The 26,656-nt window shown below is 46.9% G+C and overlaps 1 protein-coding gene across 3 annotated transcripts in view; it reads right to left on the bottom strand.

The window, feature by feature from the left end:
- Positions 1 to 765: 765 nt before the first annotated feature.
- furina (furin (paired basic amino acid cleaving enzyme) a) overlaps positions 766 to 26,656 on the bottom strand; it is a 114,430-nt gene continuing 88,539 nt past the window's right edge. For all 3 annotated transcript variants that reach the window (XM_072659858.1, XM_072659860.1, XM_072659859.1), the window contains exons 8-16: positions 24,241 to 24,413; positions 20,168 to 20,380; positions 17,510 to 17,610; positions 15,510 to 15,613; positions 15,096 to 15,213; positions 11,478 to 11,657; positions 10,089 to 10,213; positions 7,190 to 7,318; positions 766 to 2,831 (exon numbers count right to left, since the gene is read on the bottom strand). In XM_072659858.1, coding sequence (XP_072515959.1) covers positions 2,212 to 2,831; positions 7,190 to 7,318; positions 10,089 to 10,213; positions 11,478 to 11,657; positions 15,096 to 15,213; positions 15,510 to 15,613; positions 17,510 to 17,610; positions 20,168 to 20,380; positions 24,241 to 24,413 — 1,763 coding nt within the window. In that variant the 3' untranslated portion in view covers positions 766 to 2,211. The remainder of the gene's footprint in view (positions 2,832 to 7,189; positions 7,319 to 10,088; positions 10,214 to 11,477; positions 11,658 to 15,095; positions 15,214 to 15,509; positions 15,614 to 17,509; positions 17,611 to 20,167; positions 20,381 to 24,240; positions 24,414 to 26,656) is intronic.

The following is a 26,656-nucleotide window of genomic DNA, read 5'->3' on the forward strand; positions in this document are numbered from 1 at the left end:
ACACATAGACGGAGCAGAGCGTCTGCTGCAGCTCATTTCCAATCGCCACAGTGCTGCGAAATGCATATTGTAGTATCATCATCATCCACAGCAGACTGTGAAAGAGTAGACAGTGTTTTAGCAAGTAGGACTGAAGTTACACAGCTGCGCTTACTTGAGTGCAGTCTGATGCTCTGCAGCCTTGAAGAGAAGACCTGTGGACTGCTCTTAGTGTAATGCTGCTAGAAGAAAACCCGGCTATTTATGCTACTATTAAAAAACACCCAGAACTCTGATTTAATGGTCTTCCGCAAGCAAATGCATCCGATTTAGGCATTTGCTGTTATTTTTCTAGCCCTGTGTGAGACCATGGTTATTAAATAATAATAAAAAAAAATGTCAAACAATGTCAAAACATTCACAGCCTTGACCGAGCACACCAGTCAAAACGGAGATGATGTATATATTTACCTGACGGACTAATTCCTTACTTATCCAACCAGATCAAAGTTAAAAAGTGACGATCTATTCCGACTCCCTGCCTCGCTCGACTAGAATAGCTGCAATAAAAATGTTCATAGGATCACTTCAGCCCTTGTAGTTTTTTCAAAAAGTCACTTAAACAGCAAATCCAAAATCCCCGCCCCAACACGCCACGCCCACCCCGTGTCTACATGTGATACAGTCTGGACTTTAAGAAAAGAAGGTAGAGAGGCTCATCTCAATCCCCTCGAGGCGTCTGTCCCAGCTCTGATAGTGTTTTAATTCTTTTCTTTTTAACCCCCCCCCCCTCCCAGCAGAAAAAGGAATTGCCAAAGCCTTCACTTCAGCTCTGAGCAGTGCTGCTGAACGAACTCGGAGCAGCTGCCAGAGTGTACGGAGACAACTCCCCTACAGGGAGTCGAAGAGAGAGCACGAGGTTACTGCAGTTTAAACTGCCTTCAGAAAATGAAGAAAAGAAAAAAGGAAAGACAAAAATCATAAGAGATCGGCATTTCAAATGCTTGGTGGGAGCGTTGCACTCGGGGTATGCAGTGGATCTGTGTGAACGCAAGTGTGTATGGGTGCATGTGTGCGATTTGCATGCCAATATCATGACTCCAGACTACGAATCGCAAGAGAACGCACATAAAAGATATGATCCTTCACAAAAACAACAAAAAAGGCCCCCAGCGTTGGCAAGGCTAAGATTCAGCATTCAGACTCCTCCACTGTGATTCACTTCACTCTAAACGAATCACCTGCGATTCATTTCACTCACCACCCTTTTTCCCCCCAGCAATGACCGGTTTTCTTCTTAAATCTCATTGGGCAATCTGAGACGTGACTAAAACGAAATGAAGAAGGGGAGACTAAAAAAAACAATCATGTGTTTATTTATTGTGTGGTTTTTTTTTTTGTTTTTTTTTTTTTGGAGAGCCCTGCTGGCAAACTGCGACAACCGACTCTTCTCAGTTACGTTCCAGCCGTTCAAGTGTTGGAGGCTTTCCTATAGAGGCACAGACGAGTGAGCTGGCCGGGCAGGTGGGGTAAAAAGTGGGTGGATCAGGCTTACTGAGAGTGGTCCTGACATTCTGTTCAGCTCAGCTCACCAAAAATAATGAATAAATAGCAAGACTGAACCCTAAAGCCCAGGGAACACTGACGCAACACTCTCCAACAAACACAGACAAACGTTTAGGTTGGTGTGTCACACCTGTGTGCTTCTGCTGGAGTGTCTGAATGATGTTTTTTGGCCTAAACATTCTCTTGCAGAAATGGTTGCAAGACTGGACAAGTCTGACAGAGCACTGGCAAAAACAATCCAATCCAATCTGACCAGTTTCAGTTAAATCAGACAGGAACCACAATGGGTCTATGGGCCTATGCGACAGCTCCAAGCAAAGTGCACTACAAAGTGCACACCAATGATCTGAGGGGCATGTTCAACCTGGCAACAGTAAATCTAAAAAGAACACCCATTTGTGGGCGGAGCCTGAATAGGTCAATTCACACTGGTTCATTTGGGTCGCTGTTCTTGTGGAACAGTACAAATGCCAACATTTAAACGTTGGTCTTTGCTGGAAAATGTCGGGTCAGTGCTGCACAATCTTAAGAGAAGCAGGAAAATCGAACCCGTGAAGGAAAGTTGTGACTAAAAAAAAGCAGAAAAGAAAAAGGGGGAAAAGAGGGGGACAAACGGCGCAATCGTCAAGGAGAGGCCAGGCATGGGACTGGGTGGTCGGGAAAGGGTTAAAGAGCACTTTGTGTTTTGATAAAGGCAGTCCTCTCGTTGTGGATGTCAAACTCCTCGTTCTCGGACTCCGAGATGCCCCCATCCTCGTGCCACACGCTGGGGATGCCCTTGTAGGACACGACCCCGCTGCGGCCCAGGCCGAAGCCCGAGCGCATGATGGAGCCCGGCCCGGCCTCGACGGGGTACATTTTGGTGTGGCTGCTGGAGCGCAGCTGGAGCAGTGCGAACACGCCCACAAATGTGGCCACGATGAAGGCACAGCTGACCACCGCCATGGTGGCAGGCAGGCTGGAAGAAAGCTGCAGACGGAGGACCCCCGACGAGCCCCTGGCCGTCTGCTCGTCTGGGCCGCCATCGGGCGACTCGCGCTGGATCTGGTTCTGGTGCAGGCAGGTGCTGGTAACCGGGTCCAGGTGGCTGTGAGGGGGGCAGGAGAGGCAGTCCTGCTGGCCTGTGCCGTTACAGGTCAGGCAGAGGGCGTAGCAGGACTGGCAGGTCGGGTGGAGGACGGGAACCACATCGTTGTTGGAGAGAGTGGAGCTGGAGACTGGCGTGAAGCCTGGGGGACATTCTTGTATGCAGCGCTTCTGGAAGAGGTAGAAGCCTGGGTTGCATTCTGAGGAGAGGAGAGAGAAATCATGTTATTCATTAGTGACCATTCAAACATCACCAACCATTAGACTCCAGGTTTGTCCATTGTTCTTTTGATTGACCACTGATCACCTCCCTCATCACCTTTAGAACTCAAAGAGCAACAATTGATTTCCCTGGACTGTCTATGCCTACACCTAACCCGCAACGGTCAAGGAGAGGTTAGACAGGGGATTGGATGGTTGGGAAAGGGTGGAAGAATAATTTGGCGGACATCAACCTACTCATTTTGCCCTGTCCTCATGCCAGGAATGCCTTTGTAGGACATGACCCTGCTGTGGCTCAGGCCAAAACCAGAGTGTATGATGGAGCCCGGCCTGACCTGGCCTAGCCTCGGCTAAGCAAATTTTGGTCAGGTTGTGGGAGCGCAGCTGGAGCAGTGTAAATTTGTCGGCAAAGGTGGCCATGATGCCTGGGGACGGGCCCAGAAGACCCAAACAAGCCCCTGGTCGTCTGCTGATCTGGGCTGTGTAACATACTGTATATAAAATTGAGCCTTGTTTATTTACCCCCGTCCTCGTGTCACACTCTGAGAAGGACTCCCTAGTAGGACATGACCCAGAGTCAGAGCGCATGATGGAGCTTGGCCTGGCCTTGGTCAGGCTGTGGGAGCACAGCTTAAGTAATTCAAATACATCCACAATGGAGGCCATGATAAAGGGACAGCTGACCACCTGTCCATGACAGGCATGCTGGAAGAGAGCTGCAGGCCTCTGAGACCCTGACGAGCCCCTGTCCGTCTGTCGATCTGGGCTACCGTAGTATCGGTGCAATTGCACCATGGTTATTTATACTTGATGTCTGCCCTATTGTAATTCCATGACTATTGATGACCTCACCCACCATCTGGCAGAGCGGGGACACTTCAAAGCTCTGCAAAATCAACCACGGCTGAATCACCTAGACTGACTGTCTGGAGACTGACTTCACACCTCAGATGCCTTTTACTAGACATATACAAGGCCTGCTCATAGTCCGCAGAGTATAGCGCGCTACATGGTGGCCCCGACACTGCAGATGTTCTCCCTTCTCTGGTTGATGGTAGTTCAAAAAGGTCTGCAGCAAACTTCTGCAGAGGCAATCTTCACCCACCAAGTCTGCTGGTACAGCAGGAGCGAAACTCGCTTGACATTGATCCCAGTTAGGAGCATGTAGGTCAACCGAGATGCTGCATAGTGGTACTGCTAGTTGTCTACTGTATTGCCCCAGAAGATAACTAGTGCACAGAGGTTGTCTGGTCTTGCACTAATAAGATGCTCAACACATTGAAGAACAACCTATTAAAACAACTTTGTCATTATTAAAGCCTGCAGCTCAAACTGCATATCAGTTGTGATCCTGAAAGACCACCTGAAATGGTCCTTTATGCAGCAGAAATAAGGGGCAGTAAAATATTTGAAGGCCTAAATCCATTCAAAATGAAACTATTCATTATGACATTCCTGTACTAAAGTCGTCCAGTCCATTCAACTGCTGGGGCAAGCAGCTGTGTGTGTACGTGGCATCAATCTGCACAATTTTTTCTTTGTGAATGATGAGTTTTGAAGATCTTTAAAGGAGTTATTCCCCCCCAAAAAAGCAGACATACTGTTTTTAGCTCAGTGCCACACTACATGCCCCTTGTTTCAAAAGAAAGAGTAAAAAGCAGAGCAGATATACTGCTTAAACCACTTGGGGGCTATTAAAAAGGGTTGTACGGTTCACCCAATAGAGACGTAAATCCTCTCAAATTAAAAGTGACATGCTGTAGTTTATCCTCCGTCGCCGTTTCAAATTTAAATCCGAGTACGGAGCCAAAAACATACTGTGTCACTGTCCAATTACTTAGAGAATGCACTGCAAGTCCCCCAGAGCACACCCTGCAAAAAGTAGCATATGCCAGCTGTGCTGTGCTGAGGCTGAAGGCATCTCTCCGCAGGGAACAAGAATTCACCTAGCTTACCTTTGCCTTACAGATGGTACATACAGACGGTAGTTCAAAAAAGGTCTGTGGCAAGCTTTTCTCAAAAGACATCTTCGCCCACCAGGACTGGTGGTACAGTCACACAAAGTGTGAGGAAGAACTCACAGTTGGTCACAGTCAGGAGCATATGGAGCGACAGTGGAGCTGCACAATATGGGCAAAATGCCACACTGCACTGCTACTGCTAGATGCACAGCCTGTGCAATCTACCAGAAGAATGGTAAACCTTTGACATGACGTGGCTGAAGAAGCTTGCTTTAGTCTGAATACCTCCACAGACCTGGCTGATATGCTGCTGGCCCTCCACGTGCCACCGAAACCACTCACATCACAAGACTACTGAAGGTGGATCTGAGGCATCTGGACCAGCCCAAAAGCTTGGCCATTTTGGAGATGCTATGACTGCTCCAATGATCTGAAACTCATCGTAATTGCTCAGATCTTCACACCTGGTCATTTCTGCCAAAACTCGACCATGGGAACCGACTGTTCAGCTACTATCTAACAGGTATCCCAGAGGGAGCACTGCACTGGTACCCTGGTCTTAATGTTTTGGCTCAGGAGCAATACTGTTTTCATCTATTTTCCTGGTCTTTAGCTGTGCAGTTTGGATGAGCCTGTGCCCACCGCAGTCTCAGCTTTCTGTTCCTGGCTGACAGAAGTGGAACCCAACTCAAGGCAGTCCAGCAGTAATATTATTGGTCTATTATACCATAGGCGTCCACTAATAAACTCATCAAATACAAGAAATGCTTATGAGGCATATTTTCAGACCTGGGCTAACAGCTCACGGCATCTGCGACAGTCTGCGAACAGCAGAGTGGACAACTAGAGCAGGGTAGTTATTTAGCCAAGCAGCAGGCAAGACAAACATTGTGTCCAATCTTTGAGAACGGAAGCCAGACTCATTTCTAACCCAGCGTTCGAGCGCCGAATGGGTCCTCGGTGAAAGGTGCAGTAAAAGTTCACGCTGCTGTCCACAAACAAAAGCTTGGCAGCTGCAGCCAATACAGCCTTTGCTGGAAACTCATTCCAGAACGGCATCACGAACAAACAGTATAAAAGCACAGGATATGATCATTAAACACTCATTAAATCAAGCAAGGGACAATAAAACAGCTGTTGGGTTTAAATGTGTCATGAGCTCAAATAAATCTCATTTTTATATCATCGCTGTCAATTTAAAATCTCATAAATTCTAAATAATTTCCTTTTTTTTTTTTACACCCTGTAAAAATGACAGCTGTTCTTTATATTGAACATTTCATGATGAATGAACATTAAGAAAGTCATGAGAGATACAATATCCACAGTATTATTTTTATACACCAATGAACCACATTACGGCCATCTGCCACACGCTGTCAAAACAGCTCACTCTTCACGACCTATTGAGGTGGTCGCAGCGGTGCCTGGATCCAAGACATCCCATTAAGTCCTGTATGGTGTGAGGTGGAGCCTCAGAGAATTGGGCTTGTTGTTTTTAGCAAACTTGCCATTTTGCACTGCCTGCCATCAGCAGCCGGAGCCAGAGGGAGCACAATTGGCCTTGCTCTCTCTGGGTGGGCAGATGGCTCACACCCTCCCCACATCACATCAATGCAGACGTCCACTAGCCAAAGCACCAAGCACCTTTCCTCCAAGTGCTTTGGTTGCCCGGTGGCAGTCTGAAAATAGGTGGTGGCTGGCTGCGCATGAGTCAGAGGAGACGGGCGTCATTCCTCACCTTGCCAGTGTCTGGATGTGATAGGAGGAGAGTAGCAACAAGCAGGCTGGGTAACTGGCTACTTAAAATTGGGGAGGAAAACTGGATGTGTCCATTGTTGGCACTTTTGACAGTGGACAATGGCAAGCATTGGCACTCCCACTAATCTGCAGCTACAGCAGGGGCCACTGGATTCCCTCAACCGTCATTAAAAATCGACGCCTTGTGCTACAGTAGCTCTTTTGTCATATAGGCTCAGACGAAACAGCCTTGTTGCCCACCAACTTCTTCCTGGATATATCTGACCAACGTCAAGAGTTGCTCTGGTCTTTACACCTGTACCCCTATACCCAATACACTGACTGAGAGCTGAATATTCAACTACCATCCAACATACTGTATATCCCAGACCTTCACATGTGCTGCTGCCAAGATAAATAGAAAATTTGCCTATATATATATATATATATATATATATATATATATAAATATTATCTTAAATGCTTATATTTAAGTGTTCTAAAGGCTAGCAGCCATATCGACAAGAAGCAGATCTCTGCCAGCAGTTAACCAGTCAGCACTACATAGTTCCTGTGGTGCAGGTGCAGGAAAGGGCCTGCAGGGGGTGCCCTCTCCTCAGCAGTCAGGCTCTCACCTGTACACATCTGACTGAGGTCGTAGGTCTTACAACTGCCATCAGAGGGCTGGCTGGAGTCTGAAGTGGACGGGCCACCGGACGAGGAGGCAGTTCCGTAGAGGATCAGTGTGAACTGGGTGAGGGTGCCTGAAAAACAAAAAGAGAGAGAGAGAGAGAGAGAGAGAGAGAGGGTGTGAGAAAAACAATTCAGAATCCGTACTGAGGAAACTCCAGGCGTAGCTCCAGCTACTGTAATGATCCACAACAACAAATCAGCACTCTCAGATTGATCAGACGAGGGCGCAGGTTCAGCGTGCACCCCGGCTGCGGACTGGGCCGCTTTACAGCCTTTTAGAATCGGCTTGCTTACCGAAAACACTGATGGCTGAAGACTGATGGTCTCAAATTTAGTTCTGCCCCCTTTTAAGCACCACCATTAAAACAGGCTAGGACTGTGAAGAGTCTACAACTCGCAAAGCCATTAAGGCTAATGCAGTCAAAACATCAAAGTAATTCAAACAACAGATGGCCTACTTAGGTAAAACAACACACACCCACACCCCAATCATGTGTGTCGGTGAATTGGGACAAACCAACAAGGTAAAGCTCAGCGTATATATTTACGGCATGCAAGGGTGGCTGTGGAGCCCTATAGCAGAGAAGGGAGGGAGGGGGGGAGGGGGAGAGAGAGAGAGAGAGAGAGAGAGAGAGAGAGAGAGAGAGTGTGTGTGTGTGTGTGTGTGTGTGTGTGTGTGAAGGATAGTGAGAGACTCAATCCTGTGATTTACTTAGCCAGATTTAATTAATAAGATTTACAACAGGGTGTGGAGAAGGGAAACAGCTAAAGCCAAGACCACTCATAAAAAGCAGAAAAGAGGAGGAAGGAGGGAACAAAGGGAGATGGATTCAGAGAGAAGACACTCCTAACTCGACGTGAAGTTCACTAAATTGGGAGCCAATTTCTTCGAGCAACATTTTTAACACCACCCTCAGCTGCTGTAGCGCAGACCGTGCTTTTGAAGCAGCAACCCCCATTAGACTGCTATGAAAGTCGCAGGGACCGGCCTGAACGAAGTCGACCTGCTCGATTGTAGCAGTGGCAGATATGGCATGTCGGCATGGCTGGGTGTGGGAATCAGTCCGATATTAGGAGAATATCCTTGACGGGATATCAGAGGTTCAAAAATCTACCCTGAAACTTCTCTGAAACTCACCGTGTGTGTGTTCCTGTGGCGTAGTCGACCGCTCAGACACGATGGCCTACTTTTAGATGCTCATCGTGGGAGAAGTGCTTTAATTAAGAGCAGCTAATTGTTAAAAGTTAAAAAGTTATTGAGGATTTGAAGTCTGGCTTTGATGTATAAATACTAACCATGTGACAATGGTTGATTTAACAAGCCTGTTTACAACCCTGTTATTCTGCCTCAGCATGAAAAGAAAGAAAGAAAAAAAAAAAGCTCTGTTTTTATTGGTTGCTTTATGGCACCGGCGTCGGCTCACAGAACCCACCCACATCTTATAGCACAGTTTTAACGCTGTAACAAAAACACCTCCCACCCCCAGAGTTGTACCGGATAGTGCTGCTGTCCTCTCATTGCACCCTCTCAGCGTCATGTGCTGTTAACAAGCTGAAGAGATTGCAGCCAAGTAGCTTTTAACCTTGCCCCCACTCGCTTCCCTGGGTTTGGCTTTCCAGTTAAACAAAAATAAAATAAATAATAATAAAAAATAATACTAAAAAGGTGCTTTTCGGTTCAGTTTGGTTCAGCTGAGGGAGCACAGAATGGAGAGACTAAATTGTAAAAGCTATCGTTAACAAGTTTTAGCTTTTAGCATAGCTTTGATCACCGTCTGGTCCCCACCTGGCTTTTGCTTTGTTACTGGGGACACTGGCACAGGAAAAGTCGCGGTCAAATAGCCTGGTTCCAGTAGCAACCCGTATTCCCATACGAGTCTGGAGGTGATGAGCTGCTCTCTAGAATCAACACCATCATATTCCCCAGAAGTCGCAGTCTGGTTATACGGTTTGACCTGCTTTGACGGTCGTTTTCTCTAGGGGGCGGGATTTATGCAAATGTAAATGTGTAAATACAACAAAGCAAGGCTGTGATGTAATAGTTTAGGGGTTTTGGAATTGGCCCGTTTTCCAGCTCTGTTTTGGTTCTGCTGCATTTGTCAGTTCTACACACATGGGGGGGGGGGGGGTGTAAAGGACAGAAGAAGAAAGTCCTAATGTCCCCTATGGAGACAGAAACCATAATAATAACAACAATAACTGACACTCTTGGAAAGCAGGGACGTGTTAATTGTTGCCATGACAACACCTTTCCATTGTTTTGCCACTGACTAGCAATACTGTGAGTGCTACAAACAGGAAACACACCCTTATCCTTATGTTTGACCATGACACTACATGACTTCACCTGAGCTTGTAAGAAGACGAGCAAAGAAACTGTTCAGAATTCTGACAAATTAAACCTGCATGTCGCTCACATCTCTCAAGCTCAGCCTTTAAAAAGCAAGCAATTTTCAGAACAGCCAAAGCAAGGCTACTGACCTTGATGAGAAGAAGAAATAAAATATATACATATAAAAAAAACAAGAGAACCTCGCTGAAGTTCTCTCCTCGCTGCCACTCTCTCGTTTATGTAAAAATGCGGAACACTTCGCTAAGTCCAGCTAGTTACAATTGCAGAGTGTGCAGAGATGCAGCACTGTGGAAAGCCAGAAGCAAGGCTTATCACTTCAGCCGAAGTGCCTGGCCTACGCTCCTCATGCATTAATCACAGTATAAAACAAAGGGTGGCTAAGGCTGTTCTGGAGGCTCAGGCTATTCTGAAGCGTGGCAGTACATAAAATGTAGTACAGGCAGAAGGGAGAAGGAAAAAAAAAAAAAAGAAAAAAAAAAAAAAGTTACCATAGTCGCTGGCTCCAGCCACATTTTCAATCTCCAGGGTCCACTCGCCGCGAGGGTCCTCGTCCCAAGAGTGGGTGGTCATGAAGGCCCAGTCGCTGAAGCCTTCAGAGGAATAGTCATGAGGTCTGAAGGAAGACGGATATTGAACTTTAGTCTTTTAGCAAAACAAGCAAGTCGGTATTTGGCTAGAGGAAGAAAAGGTCTAGAGGTGGCGGGTTCACAGAAATCTCACTAGACATGATAAGACTCCACTGAGACTTTTAAAGGTTTGTTATACGCTATGAGACGCTATGCCTGGAAAAGAAGACTACTAGCCCACACGTCCTTTATCTCACTTCTATCTCTACTTGCTTACCAACAAAAACAATGTCAGGGGTTTAAAGTAGCTCAGAGGTCTAGAGTGCCATCACTATGGCCTGGGGGTCCCGATGGAAATACTGCTTTGCCATCAGCTTCCGGTGTCGAAGAGAGCACAATTGGTTGTGCTCTGTCTAGGTGGGTAGATGGTACTCTCTCCCCTCATCACCCTTAAGCCATGTTGGCTGGCACAGCAGTCTGCCAGCTGGTTAGGTAGAGTTGGGTATCTGATGCTTTCCCTATAAGCGTGTCTGCTGTCAGGCACACTTGAAAAGCGGTGGTGGCTGGCTATGGTTGTATCAGAGGAGACGTCCTAAATCCTTACTCATTTTTGTCAATTTGCATAATACAAAAACTATTCACTATGTTGAAAGAGGAAACTACAGATTAAGGTTAATTAAATCCTATAAGTTGGGATGTACAGAACTTTGTACCCCCCCTTCCCAAATGAAAGTGTTATAGAGGTGGGCATAATGATAATATTTTATTGTATCGTCCTAAATTACATTATTGTGATACACTATGTTTTTTTTCTGAGCATATTATGGACATCGCCAGTGCACAAACACACTGACCATCTGCATGTTTCATTAATAAAAGCATAATTAGCTCTGTCTGACAATATTGTTTTATTGTAATATAACATTTTACAATTTAGCACAAAACCTATATCACATCAGGATAAATGTTTTTCAGAGCATATTGTGGATAACAGTAGTACTCAAACCCCAGCAAACTGCACATTTCATTACACTGAACACAATTAGTCCTGTTTCAATAGATTTAGTACAGCAAAAATTGACTAAAATCACTGTACTAAGTATGAGGTAGCACTTTAATGCCATTTTTAAAATAATTTTGTGTTTGTGCCAAAATATTGTGATAAACACTGTTGAAATATCTTTAAATATCATGATCGTATTCTTTTTTTTTTTTTCCCATAACGGCCAGCCCTAGTGAAACTGCCTGTCTCTTGGTTTTGAATTAGAGGGGAAAACGACACCGTGTAGAGATAGGCCGTTGCCTCCTGACCTGGGAGCAAGCAGGGTGGATCGGGTGCCCTGTGGGCTGATCAGGTAGATGGCCAGGTTTCCTCGCCGGTTGTAGGACAGTGTAAGCTGGGCTTGAGCATGCTCCAGAGAGCTCACAAAGTTGGGCTTCCCTGCACATGCATCCACGTTCTTGGAGATCACCAGGTGGCTTCCAATGTTCCTGAAGGCAAGACAAAGCACAGGTGAGTGCATGTAGTAATTAAGCTCGATTTAACATCCACCTCTTCTCTTCTGAAGCGTGCTTGGAGCACTGAGGGGTTTGTGAACTTTAGACACAATAGAAATTGACAAGGACTTGCCCCTGGACCCCCTAATAACACTTATCTACACTAACAAGCAACGCTGTCTGCAATTTGGCAGCATTTGCATCACAATCCAGCTTTAATTAGCTCACAATCAAGTTACCGCCTTGAAGTTGACTCGAGTCACTAATTTGTTTGGCTTGCTTTTGCACTTGAGGGCCAGAAGCTTCTACGACTTGTTGCTCCGTAGCTCCGTAGCTCGAAGCTCCCACCAATATGAAGGCATAGGGCACGAAAACAATTCCACCATCCTGAACCTATTTTTACACACTAAAAAAACAAAGCTGACAAACAACCTGAGTGTACCCGTCAATCGTCCTGGTTAACAGCGGGGTTTCCAAAACACCCCTTGTAGGACCACCCACTGCTCCACGTATTTCACAGAGCATTGAGAAAGGTCATAGAGCACACAAACACTGCATTTTTAGCATCTTCGTTTTTTCACCTCAAAGGACATGTTCGTTACTTGATAAGTGGGAGTCAGGTATACTGGGAATGTGGGGAAAATGCACAGCATTTGCAGAAAAGCATAACTCTGGGAAGCCCTGGCCCAGACAATGGCTTGTTGGAAGGAGAAAGACTGCACAAGGTTGGCACACACGGTGAGACCCCTGGCGGCCTCCGAACAGCTTCGAGTGTGATAAACATTTACATCTGGTCAGATAAGACCGCGAGAGGCTGCAAGACTCTCAGCCAGCAGCGAGAGTCCTACTACAGAGCCCTTTCTCAGTAGCTTAGGTTGTGGTATGTGTCCCTAACTCCTTGCCAAATCTCCTGTAAGAAGCTTAGTACAGTGCAGTCCTATTCATGAAGTAGAAGGTGGGAGAAGGGCTTAACGTAAAGCTATGGAGACAGGAGCCTGCCTATAGTAGGTGAAGAGTCGGAGAACATGAAGGAAGACTGCTAGAAAAGGGTATGGCTGAGGGTGGTGCAGGACTTGCAGTCTAAATGAAGGCAAGAGAAAAGGTTGTCGACGCGGTTGGGTAATCTCTAAGCCGAGCCAGAGTAGAGTAGTGCTGGCTTCGGACTCAGGCTTGAGATATTTGTTCGAACCTGAGAACACTGGCCTATTCCATGTCTGGTTGGGTTGGGTATTCCAGAGCCTCTATTTTTTTTTTTTTAATAAATAAACCTTTAATGGATTTTGGCTCCAAATTTCTTTCCATATTTTGTTCCTCCCAGGTTTTATTACCATAGTCTTAAATCTGGCCAGCTGGAATTCATCAGGTCTATGACGCCTAGTGCCGGGCATCGCAATAAACTCGCAGATCACAATATTTTCTAAAATATATCGAAGTACTTAATGATTTTAAGCCTTGCATTAATAAAGTTAATGAACACATGCTCATACAACAACGCGTCATAAATAAATGTGTGCTGGGGGTTGGGGAGTCCTCATACCGTCTCTAAGAGTTACCCAAAAGAAACATGCTATTCACTATTTATGTATTCTGTACTGTTTTAGAACAACCCGAAAGACTCATGAAGGTCATACAAGGGAACTTGTGGTCAGGTCATATATATTTCATATCATTTATCATAGATAAATAAATAAAAAAAGCACACAAAACACATTTATTTTACAGACATGAAAAATTAAAAATAATATATACACACATGCATGCACACACACTCCCTATGACTACCTTTGATTTCAAAAGAAACTCTGGAGATGCAAGTGTCTACAAACTTTTGGACAAGTGTATATACATTGTGTAAAACTGATTGATGAAGACAAACGAGGTCTCGATGTTGCCGAATAATCTGATGCCAGCGGTCACGAGGGATGTCCCCATCTGATCCAGCGACTCTGGATCCAGGCATTTTTAATGGATCGGGTATCAGCTTTTAAAGTCCGATCCACTTGGGATACTTTGGTTTTGTCACAGCAGAGCACCCTCTGGGCTCCTCTAGGCACCATTTAAGATTCTCAGCTGCCGCCTGCCGCACTGAAGGACTTCAGAACTACCCTAAAAAGAGCTTTATCAGAACTGATAAACGGGCTGACTCAACCCTCGGCAGCCAAAACCAGGCGTAAAGGTCTTCTTTTACTCAAACTCTTCATTCCACCTTAAATAGCGCAGCAGTTACACTGTTAAAATGCACACAATATAAACTGCTGCGCTATTTAAGGTGGACTGGGGAGATAGAATCAGAATGTGTTTTGGGTGCTAACAGGTAACGTCACAACACTTCTGTTTAGGGTACTTACGTCTACGGTAGGGTACTTGCGTCTAGGGTATTTACTAGTGTAAATTAACAGCACGTCTTGCACATCCTGTTATTTGTATGAACGCACAGATCGGATCAGATCGGTTTCGGCCAACAGTGAGCATTAGGGTACTCTCATTGAACTAGGGGGGCCAAACGAACTGGAACGGGACATCCCAAGCTGTTACTGTTGCCATCATTAAGAACTTCAAGTTCTACTTGGTCTCTGATTGGTTTTGGTTAGGTGGAGAGAGTGGAGAGAGATGGCCCTCAGGCTTCAGTGCGAATTTGGATACCCAGGCTGGGTAGAACATTGCTGGTTCTGGGTTTCACCCGGTTTGATTCAAAATTGCAGGCCCTGTTAAAGCTCTACTCCAGGCAGCCCTCTAAACTAAACTGGGCTCAGCTCCAAAGCTCTGATCTTTTCCATAACGTGGAAGGCTAAAGAGGCGGAGCTCTGCTTAGATGAAGGGCGTTTGTGTACAGCCTAGTGTACATGGGGGCAGGGGGGGATTGGGGACGGGGGACGGGGGGGGGTGAGTTGCAGTTGTCAGCAGAGACACGAGACTGGTGTATACACTCATCTGCAAGTAATTATTTCCTTCAGACATGCACCACGGGTGGCACATGCGATCTCCCCACCTTCCACCCCAACCCCTCCCGCTCCCTCTCCCTCACGGCGGAACATCAAACCAAGTCGAGCGTTTCAATCTTCTCTCGCTCCGACTGCAAATGCGACGGGCTATCAAACACGGTGTGCCGTCACTTGTGAATACACCGCTCACTTCCTATTACAGCCTGGCTCTTCATGCACAATCCCCAGCTTCCCCAAGGGCAGATCCGCGCAGAATCTCAAACACCGGTTTATAATGCACCGCAGGGAAAGCCTGTTAGCCACATGTTAGTAGTAGACGGAATTCTAATGGAATTGTGACTTCGGCCCAAAAAAACCCGCAAAACACAAAAACGGGGCTCAGGAATGCATAAATTAGGCTAGTTAGGGGTGATCTTGTGGGTGTAAATGTTAACCGGACCTGGCTGGCTATGGGTCTGTGGATGAGGTGTTATCGCAAGTGCTGACTCACCTGGGCTCGGACACTAAGGAGAGGACACACTTCTGCTGAGGGCCAACGTTGGTCCAGTTCTTGGCCAGGCCCACGATCGCAGCGGCATCCAGCAGGCCGTAGCCGTAGGAGTGGCTTACTAAACAGTGAGCGAGGGGGAGAGAGAGGAAGAGAGAGGGAGAGAGCGAGCGAGCGAGAGAAAATCAATATCGCTGAAGGCAATCAGGCAATGACAGGAGGTTCGGTTTAATAGAAGGCAAAGCACATGGTGACATTATGAGACAGCCAGGGAATTGAGGAGGACTGCTTATGCATTCCTGATTGCTATAATGAATGTTAACATCAACATTCGGCAAGGCGGAATGCTCAGCGGTTCCGTCAGCGGCTGTGGAAAACAAGAAGCAGGACAGAGCAAGGAGAAAAGGCGCTCAGTACCTTTACGGCCGACCCCGTTGGTCCTCCAGTCGTTGGTGATTAGGTGGGCTGGGTTGGAGGTCCTCACCACCAGGTGCTGCATATCTCTCCACGTCAGGTTTTTGCTGCCAGAGCAGAACACAGAACAACGTTCAGAGCAATTCACCCCCCTTAGAGCTTTTATTTAGGCACAATACACTGACATTTCAGTCCAGGGTGTCAGGTACAGAACTGCGCTCTCTTTGGTAAAAACCCAAAAACAGCTCTGTCTTAAAGGTCACAGGTTAGAGACAGACTCAAAGGTTACCCTGTCGCTTGTGGGCAGGTTTCATGGAAGGAAACCTCAAGAGCTGTTGAGAAGCTCTATGAAATGACTCATTAGCCGGGTTTTTATACAAAGGCTTTTTTCAATCACAAATATCTGTTTTCAGAACAAAGCGATAGAAACGGAAATTGTTCGTAATGATTAACGAATATTTATTAAGCGTTTTTTTCCATTCGGCTTTAGCAGATAAACAGTCTGACGATAGAAAAGACCACAAAAACCTGCACTGGAATCTGACAAATTTGATGAAGCATCAACCAACAGAAATGCTTCGAAATGACTCTGCAGTGTAACAGTAAACAGCTGCGGCTAACTGACCGGGTTTAAAACAGTGGTGCATTAATGTGGAACGCCGATGTTGTGAGGCGGTCATATGTGTGCGTATATCATGTATTTTACAACTGGTTCGAATGTGGCTCAGCCAATCAGTGTTTAAGCATTTTCTTTCTTTCTTTTTTAGGGCAGATCACTTGGGATACTTGGTTTTGTCGTAGCAGAGCACTCTCTGGGCTCCTCTAGGCACCATTTAAGATTCTCAGCTGCCGCCTGCCGCACTGAAGGACTTGAGAACTACCCTAAACGTTGTTAATTTGTGAGCTTTTTACAGTGAACCAAATTAAAAGAGCTTTATTAGAACTGGTAAGTGGGATGAGTCGACCCTCGGCAGCCAAAACAAGGCTAAAGGGTCTCTTTTTCACAAACTCTCCATTCCACCTTAAATAATGCAGCAGTTACACTCTGCTGTTGAAATGCACACAATATAAACTGCTGCGCTTTTTAAGGTGGACTGGGGAGATACCATTAGGTTTATAAACCGGGACCAAGTGTGATTTGTATTTACGGCAGTGGTGTATAAGTGAATTACACTCCTCAGCTGTAGGGGGAGCCCAGGACCAAAAACGATTCTTTGAGTTGTCCTGGTTATGTTGTATTGCTGCGGTCATGCAGAAACATTGTATGTCCATTTTCGCCGTTTTTCACATTTGGACATAATTTAAAACTGACAGTTGTTCTTTATATTGTATCAGAATTTCAGAAAATAGTAAGTGGACCGATAGAAATGCTTCAAAATGACCTGTAAAGTTGCAGTTTTGAAGATACAAGGTTTTTGCATGACCAGGAATATAGTGCACCACCATTAGAAGTGCATGTGTTCGTGTAAATGCAGGTACTGAAAAGTGCAGGACAGAGTGGGTGACAACACCGCCTATCCCAAAGCAGATTAGCCTTCGGTCCCACCTTCTAGGCAAGTCCACCACTCTACACTAATAACAGACCTTGGGCAAGATGATGGTTAACATGGGTAACATGATGGTTCACAAACCTCTCAAAAGTCCCTCCATAAGCATAGCTCTTACCTTAAAATCAACATGCTGCGCTAATAGCTTCAGGTACTGAAGTCATAACTCCTCCCCCTACCTTGAGAAACCCAGCAAACCTCTAACATTCTGGAGCTTATTCAGAAGATCTACAGGCCTAATGTAAAACTGCAAGACTATTCCTCATTTCAATGGCCTCAGGTCAACCACTACAGAAACAGCTGCTGGAATCTGGCGTCCTCTCTCTGCCCGTGACTAGGCTGCGTCGATGTCCAGAGCGCATGGCGTACAGTTCCCCTTATAAAAAGTACTGGTAATACGAGGCTGTTTCCCAGTGCAGCACCTGTGCAGATATAATTGATGAGGGTTAGACTTACTTGGCCTCCAGAGCGAGGGCGATGATGCCGGCTGCCAGAGGCGCTGAGGCCGAGGTGCCGGTGTGCGAGTCTGTACACTTCTGTCTGAGATCTGTAGTGATCTGGGGGGGTAGAAGATGCAGGGAGACCACAGTCAGAGAACATTCTGCACAGCCCACAGTACTCAAGAGGCTTTTACACCTGGCAATAAGGGGAGTTTCATATCTGGAGAGTATCTGGATCTGCTTTGACTGGATTTAGTTTACACTTACTACACTATTTTACTTTCCTGCATACAAATCACTTCAACACAAACCCTGGTGGTCCCGCTCTGTTGGGTGGGTGGCTGTTTTGGTGTCAAACGGTTTAGAGGAACAGTGATGGTTCCACAACAAATGTCTCAAAACACTGCCAGCTATGGTTGATCATCTACTGGTAAATAAGCATGAGTGCAAACACAAAGCGAGACAGACAGAGAGACAGACAGAGAGGTAGGCAAAGACAGGCAGACATATAGAACAGATTAGACCAGCAGACAGGTAGGCAGGCAGACAGACGTACAGATGAGCTTAGGTAGACAGGAACTAGACAGAGATAGATTGGGGCGCAGAGAGACAGATAGATTAGATGAGCTAGACAGGCAAACAGACAGACAGATGGTCCGACATGTAGGCAGAGAGACAGCCAGACAGATATATTAGATTAGCTGGACAGACAGCCGGACTGACACATTAGATATATGGACATGTGTGATCCAGTCACTAGAAAACGCACATTAATGGGAGGTGTAAACAGCCTCCATGAAACCATACGGAAGCAAGAAAGCCGGGATGATTCTGACGGAGTGCGTAAGGGGTCTCGGAACGGCTGGAAGGACGGATCTCTGCTCTGACTTGCTTCCCAATGCATCACAGAGTGCGGAAAGTCAAAATTTGAGGCGAGTGTGATGGGCTTTCTCTCCCCCCCTTTGTTTAAGGGCCAGCAGGTCGGCCTGATTAGCCCTGAGGTCTGAGATGACATGGAAAAAGGAGGCGAGAGAGGGGGTGGGGGGGTATATCCTGGGATGTGCAGTCACTGAGACAGAGCTGCCTTGGTTGAGGCTAAGTGCCAAAAAAAGGCCAAGCGGCTGTGTGAAAACGTGACAGCTCGGAGACGAGCGTGCAGCTATTCACTCTTCCTCATTTAAATGGGCTTTCAGTGAGCAGGGGGAGAGGAAGATTGCCTGTCATGGTCCCTGCTGGCTAGACGGAGCTGCTAAAAATTAAAGTTTGAAATCTGTGGTTTAAAAAAACTAAACAAACAAAAAAAAAAGTCCAGGGAGAACTTGCTGGGCTTGCTGTGCTTTCTAGCAGAGCCAAACTCCAACAAATGAAAGCGAAAACAAGCGCAAAGGAATGACGGAGCAGAACAGCGAGCCCTGTAAGAGTATAAGATTACCGCTCTGACTCGAAACGCAGACTCGTAGTCCTGTACAAAGCATCAGCCTGCACGCCGAGGACACGGCCGGACGGTCTGGAAAAGCGCTTTGGCAGTGGACGCCACGTTATGAAACACAATACAGACCCTTAGGGCGAACGCAGGCACCCTCCCTCCAACTGAGCGCCACACATCACATGCTTTCCTCATCGGCTCCCAGCGTGCTGCGGTCCACCCTCGAAACCCTGCGGGACTCGCTGCTCAAATACCGGCTGCTTTTATCAGAGCCTCAAAGCGAAGGCCTCGCTAACAGAGCCTCCCGGTCCGCACATTACCGACATTAGCATTCGGACCTGCTAATCCACACAATTACATGTGGTTTCAATCACTGAAGCCTCAAAGAACGGTGTCAAAAAACAACAACAAAGGGATGGCATTGGAGAAACCGGCTTGAGAGGCCTACAGGCGTTTTCTACAGTTTCTTTGTGTCGCCCAAAAAATTGGGCCACTATGTTAGATGCTGAACACGCTCAAACACGACGTTTCGGGACATAAGGAAATCATCACAGTCTTAGTATCTAATATAACGGCTAAAAAGGGTTCTTTGAGCGAGGTCTGAAGAACCAATTCTGGTTCTGTGAAGAACAATGTCTGTAAAAGAGATAGTAAGTGCGAGTAGCTGAGTGGTCTAACATGCTACCACTACGGCTCGGTGGTCACGTGTTCTAATCCCAAAACATGCCATTTAGCCATCAGTGACCGGAGCCTGAAGGAGCACAATTGGCCGCGCTCTCTACAGGTAGATAGATGGCAGTCTCCCCCCTCACCACTCATAAACGATGTTGGCTGGCACAGGCGTCTGTAAGCTGGTGCGGTGGAGCTGGGGACCTGGCACTGTCCTCCGGCACAATACAAGACTTCACATGTATTTGAGGAGACATGCGTTAAGCCCTTATCCTCCTAGTGTAAGGATCATTGCTATTGCTAGGGGGAGCTATAAAGGGGTGGGTTAAGTGACCCTACCAAAATCCCCTTTGCAGCAAAGAATTATTAAATAATCTGAATACAGATTCAGAGCGCCGTATGAGACACAGTGTTACATTCACCAAGCCTTACATGATGTTAAACTGTTAGCTATTAGCTTCCCCTACCTCACAGCTCCAGCGAAAAACCAAAAAGCCGTCTGATGGCTTGGCTGATGAACTACATGTGGGGTAAGCTGGGGAAACGAGCGAGCTGCTCGGTGTGGTAAGATGGACTCACAATCTGCTTCTCGTTTAGGCCTCCGCTGCTGTAGGTGGTGGCGAGGGTGGAGGAGCAGGCCTCGCTGTACCACGGCACGTTTCCATACTGCGTGCTGCTGCTGATGGACAGCGTGTAGATGCTGTTGGTGTAACCGTCACAGTTGCAGCTATCCTTCTCCCGGCCGCCGTTACCTGATGCCCACACAAAGATGGAGCCGAGCCCTCCGCGACCCTGGACAACAAAGGGAAAAAACACAGGGAAAAGGGAGGGGGTCAACACCAACACCTTTTATGTGCCCCCACCCCACCACACCCAATGGAGGACCGCTCAGATTTGGCCACATAGCATCAACATCTGGTTCTGAGTGAACGTCCTAATACAGTCAAACACTTTGGGCAGAGAAACACTAAGACCACTGCAGCATCCGAGGACACCAATACACAGTCTGGGCTGGGACTGTTCTGAAATCTGGGGAGGGGGGCTGTTCAGCTGTATCTTCGGCTGAACAGCACGGCCGCTCTGTTTAAAACAGGGCGCTGCTGGACAATGCTGGTAGTCTCAGGTCCATTAATCTTGTCTTTTCATATCCTGGAAAGACAAAAGATGCAAAATTCCACTGGACGTTTGCGGGCTACCTCAGCGGCGGACAACTGTCCAAATCGATAAGACGGACGGAGAGAAATTCACGGGGCGTGTTTTAATATCCCACATGGCTTTCATTTCGGCCCGCTGTCGCAGGGAGAGAGGGACCGGCGGCGCCGATAATTCAATTCAGATGCTGTTTGCTCATTACCTTTGATCGGGCTTTGTTTGCGCAGCCCTCCACCGCACCTCGGATTCTCAACAGTGAGGCCATAAAACGTCCGCAGAGAAAAGGTGAAGAGCGTGCCACAAAACAAGCCCCTAAGGTAAGGGACATTTCAGCGCGCTCTTTGGAGATGTAGCTTCTTTGTCCATGTACGCACCTGCTGGACTGCGGGCATCCACTCGCATGTGTTTGCACAGCCTCCTGCTTTGTTTGCTTTAGGATTTACTCTGCAACATGGATCTCATTTCCTGAAACAGATCTGACTGCTGGCACAGCACAGCGTTCGTGAGCTGGCCGACGGAGAAGGCTCGCAAGTTGGATTAAAGGCCATGGGGGGGTGGGGGGAGCTGGGCAGCTCCGCGCCAGAGCTCTTAAAGAAATGACGCGAGGCCGATAGATGGGTGGTTCACCTTGTAAACGGGGGAAATATTAATGGCCAATGACGGACAATAAAAACGGGATCTTCAAAAGGAGGACTAGTGTTGAGTGGGCCTCAAGACCTTTGGCTTGCAAAAACAATACAATGACTAATATGACATTAATATTACACTATACATGGACAAAAGCTAGGGACACCTACACATACTCTGGCCCAAATGCTATTACTCCCAGCCGCCAACTTGGGCCAGCAGCAACGTCGATGCCGCTGCTTCAGGTGGCTTGGGTCAGTCTCGTTTAGCTTGGTTTGAACACCATATCGAAGGGGGAAATAATGCCATTATATAATAATAATGCCATTCAAATAACACCCCCCCCACCACCACCACACCCCACCCCCCTGCCATTATTCAAAAAGGACCGTCAATGGTCACAGTTAATGACGTCAACTGAGCCAACATGGAATATCCGATGGTTGGCTCTAAGCATGTGTCCTAGCTCTCCTAACAGGGGAATTGTGGTCATCTTCACCTTCCTAGTGTTGGCGGGCACTGATAGTGATAGGGGGGAGTTGGGTTGACCTTCCAGGTTAGGAAGGTTAGGTCACTCTGCCTGTATTTTGGCAGTGTTTTAGAGACACCCTCTGTGCCGGTGGAAGCAGATCCATTAGCTTAACTAGTTTAACGTACGCGTCGTACGTTAACGGCAAAGCGTTTTACATCGAGCATCCCAATCCCAACCCAACCCATGCCATGCCAACCAGAGACCAGCCACGGCACGTCCCACTGGCGAGATGGCGCTTATGAAAGGCTTAAGCCAATCTGATATTTCTTCTCGCAGGTTTCAGGTATACTTAAGATTCGTAATCTTGCATAAAAACATCGGTAAGACTCAACCCAGGGCACCTGGTCTCGTGTGTGTGTGTGTGTGTGTATGTACCTGCGTCATAAAGCTTCCACAGACATGCACTAGTAACACAGCTTCGCCCAGGCTCACACAGGCTTCAAAGCACCTGCCCATTATTTAGGGGTAAAGCCTCTATGCAGACACAGGTGTCGGAATACTTTAGACGGATTAGTCTGTACATTGTGTGAACGCCCCAAAAGCTTGCCCCACAGATGAACGACCACTCACTGCACCTATAATTACAGTAAATTAAAGTCTTTCCTAGTCCGCGGCGTATTCATTAGTTCGAGCGTAACAGCTATTTTGCTTTGGAAGTCCTAACACAACACACAGTGTGGTACAGCAGACAGCAGGGAAAGCCTTGGCTCTACTGTCTGCCATTGTCTGCTGGCTGGCCTCAGGCCAGTTTCACTACTTCAGCAAAGATGGCTGAGTGTGTATATGTGTGTGTGTGCGAGGGAGGCAGGGAGGGGGGGTGGTGGAGGCTGAAATTAATGCCGTTCTTCTTCTCTTCATGTTATGGCAGTTTAGCACGAACCCCGTGAAGCAATTAGGCATTAAGAATGTCTACACCACACACGCTCCGGAAAATCTGCATAAAGATTTGTGTGTGAAAATCACCCTTTAATGTGACATTTAAATTAAACCAATGTCACTCCAACTGCTAACTGCTAATATGACTCAAGGCTCTCGCTAGCAGAGCGTGCTGGAACCGAATCAAGCAATCAACCGAACCTCTAACCAACCGTCCTCCACCGCCCCTGCTGCCCCCCCCAGCTGACTTCAAAGCAAATAAAAATAATAAATCTCTCTCAGGGCATTCCGGACTGTACATTCCTGCCCTGGATAGATGCCTCCCCTGGTAACAGTTGGAGATTATGAGACTCAGTGATGCATTTAGGACCTAATTCAATTGAGCGATGGCCACCAGTCACAGCCGGTTAGAGTGTGTTCAACTCGGACCGCGCGCTAACGCGGCGTAGCGGTGGAAATACAGCCGGAGCTTAAAACGAAGGAGAAGAATAAACACCATTTGAAAGTGCAGGTTTCACTGTGATTAAGGACTGCAGCGCCGCAGTTACGACATTAACTACAGGTCGAACAGAGAACCGCTCAGCATTTTCTTGCAGTTACAAAAACAAACAAACAGTATATTCTACTGGATGCCCCCCCTTCAGTCCAGCCAGCACAGCGCAGGGGATGTAGGTGTTCAACTCCATCAGCAGCAGCAGCAGCTTACCTGATTTACCATCATTTAGCCCTGATTTACCACCAAACCAGGTGTTGATCTGAGGAGAACTCTAAATAATACTAGACTCCATGATAGAGGAGAACTTTGGAGATGTTCTAATGATGAACACAGTGATGGAGAACCTCCACCACTTTCTGTAGGAGTGTTATTATTAGTGTTTATTCTAATATCAGCGATTTACTGAGTTCATAAACACTCCCTGGGAACCCAAATCTGAGTTTTCTTCCTATTTACCTTAATCTGGTTCCTCAGGGCTCCAGTGTAAATGTACCAGCATATAAATATCTTTATAAATATCCTCCCAAAGTGTAATATCCTCTCCATGTGGAATGGCCGGTGCCAAAAGTGGGTCAGGTTTACATCAGCATACCCCTGACCAATCACAAGGCTAACATGGCTCCACCCTGGAGAACTGAAGCTACCAGGGGAGGGGCCGTCCAGCATGCACCGGCGTCTCTCATGGTGACAGACGGGAGGATCCAGACGCAGCACCATAGCCAGGGTGGTCTGCTGCTACCCTGCCCTACCGGCAGAGCTCAGTCCCGGATCTCTGTAAAGCTGCTTTGTGACAACGCTGGTTGTGAGAAGCTATAAAAATCAATCTGAATTTGAATGGAATAAATCCATACAGAGTCTGGAGCTTACAGAAGCTGTTCATAGCAGTCTCTGCTGTATATTTCTGGAGCTAATTATGTAGTAATAATAATAATAATAATAATAATAATAATAAAAATAAAATAGGCAGACCTCAGTCACTCCTCGCAGAAAGGCTTCTTTGGCCAGCTTGGCAGGCCCATCCACGGTCTTGCCATCATCCTCTGGTCCCCAGCTGGCACTGTAAATGTCAATGTGCTGAGGGTTGAGGCTGAGAGACTGGGCCTCCACCACATCCGTCACCTCTCCATCCAACATGCGCACTCCTGTCCAAAACACAGAATCAGTCGGGTTGAAAAGGCGCACGCTCATTAGGAGTGTTTATTTGATTGAGCAATTAGGAGTGAAAATCACATCATTTTAATCCATTCTGAAACTGAAGATTTCACTGATATTTGTCCGTGGTCTTGCCTGTGGAGAACTCCGAAATGGATCCAGTTACTGTAAGTATCAGTCTGCCTTGTTCGCCAGTAACCTAGCAACAACCAGAAACGGTTGGTGTAGCCTAATGGGCAACACCACCACCTTCCCATTGGCAGACTAGGTTCCGATTCCCCAGCTGGGCAAGAACATCACACCACATCACACCAGCAAGAGTCCTTGGGAAGACTGCTAAGTACTCGCCATGTTATAAATGACCTGAAATGAAGCTTCCTAACTAACACAGCCGCAACGTGGAAATCCAAACCCAAACGCTCCCATTACAAACAACAAAGGTGGAGCTGAGTGGATGGTTGAAGGCTTCCACCCAAACGTCCACACGTCAGCTCTTACCAATATGTGGAGGGGAACCCAACACCAGGACATCCTTATCCGTAGAAATGGACGGTTATGAAGCACTGGTGAAGCCGAAGTGTCAGAGAAGCATTGGTGGGTCAGCTCTTAGGCTTCCGTCTCGCCTCACAAGCACCAGACACCTTCGTTTCACAAACCCCATTTTGTGTGTTAAATTGGTTCGTTGAGTGATGCCATAGAATCACCCCTTTTGCAATAGAAAGGGCGAGTGTGAAGAACCTTTAGGAAGGAATCTGTACATCAAAAGAAGGTTCTTTAGAGCTTCAAAAGGTTCTTTACCCCCATTTAACTACTAACTGCCTTGTAATTATATTATTATTATTATTATTATTATGACGATGATGATTTCAGTAGTAGTTATTGTGTCAGGCCTAATATACATATGGGGGGGGGGCTTTCAGTGCTTCCTGTAATAAACTTGCATTGCCTGCATCAAAACTGCCAGACAAAAAGGTCCTGATCTGTGATCTACTTTTGCTTTTCATCTCCTCACAAATATGTTTAAGGATTAAAGATAAGAGGGTTGACCTCTGGTGAGATCAGATTATCATCCTAATTCCCACAGAAAGAAAGAGGCCCAAAGTGAAGAGGACCTAAAGAGTCGGATCAGAGTAGGATCGGGTTCCTCCCCCGTTTCTGGCGGGGGTGCAACCCGAGGCCCTCCCTGCTATAGAAATGGTTTAGGAATACAGGTCACGGCCATAAAGTTTTATGGATTAAGTTGCGACCACAATACGTACAGCCCTTGGGGGTGAAGATGGAGCGGGACATAAAAATCACCTAAATGAGAAAGTGGCCCAGTCTCCACTGCTGGATGAAACAATGTTCCAGATGGAGACTTTCTTTACCTTAACTCCAAGGGCTTAAAAGGACTGCGGTACACTGCTACAAGACATCACAAGAGCCTGTGCAGAATATAAAGTCACGCTGAAAAAGAGACGGGAAGAGAAGAGGAGGACCTCAGTTCCCGAGTTCATTCAGAGATGACAGTCCACTGCTTTCCCCAGCGGTGCCAGGCTTTATAAAGGCTGAACAATGACCGACTATCAGTTTCCACTTCCTCGTACAAAAAAGAACGGCAAGACCTAAGAGAGGCGCGATGAGCAGACGAGACCCCTCAGGCCAAAAATGTCAATTGTGTTTGAGTTATTGCTATTGATTTGGGATCAAATATGTGCTGTTCTGTCGCCTGTGGGCAGAAACCGCGTACAGACGCCTTGATCCGATAGCCGAAATAACGTGCTGAAAAATATCTGGGAAATCTATGGCAGACATCCTCTCAACAAAGTGACTTCCATGCACAGCAGGGGAGATGGTTCTCAATACCACCAGCTCCACCCAAACAGCCAAGCCCTTTTAGGATCACCAAATCATAGTTTTCCATAAAAAAAAATAGCACTTGTCGTTGTGTTGAGGTCACAGATGGATCTGTCTTCTGCTTTTACCCAATCTGTGCAGTAAACACACACACATATACACACACACACACACACCAGTGAAACACACACAGTGGACAGTGAGCACATGTGCCCGGAGCGGTGGGTAACCATTGTTGCGGCGCCTGGGGAGCAGAAAGGGTGAAGGGCTTTGCTCAAGAGCCCAACAGTGTCAGGTATCGAAGCAAACAAGCCCGGGTATAGAACCCACAACCCTGTCATCAATAGCCCAGAGCTCTAACCGCTGGGCCACCACTGCCTGGAGCGGTGGGCAGCCA

Source organism: Salminus brasiliensis, chromosome 17 (genome assembly GCF_030463535.1).
Source record: "Salminus brasiliensis chromosome 17, fSalBra1.hap2, whole genome shotgun sequence".
Lineage (NCBI taxonomy): Eukaryota > Metazoa > Chordata > Actinopteri > Characiformes > Bryconidae > Salminus > Salminus brasiliensis.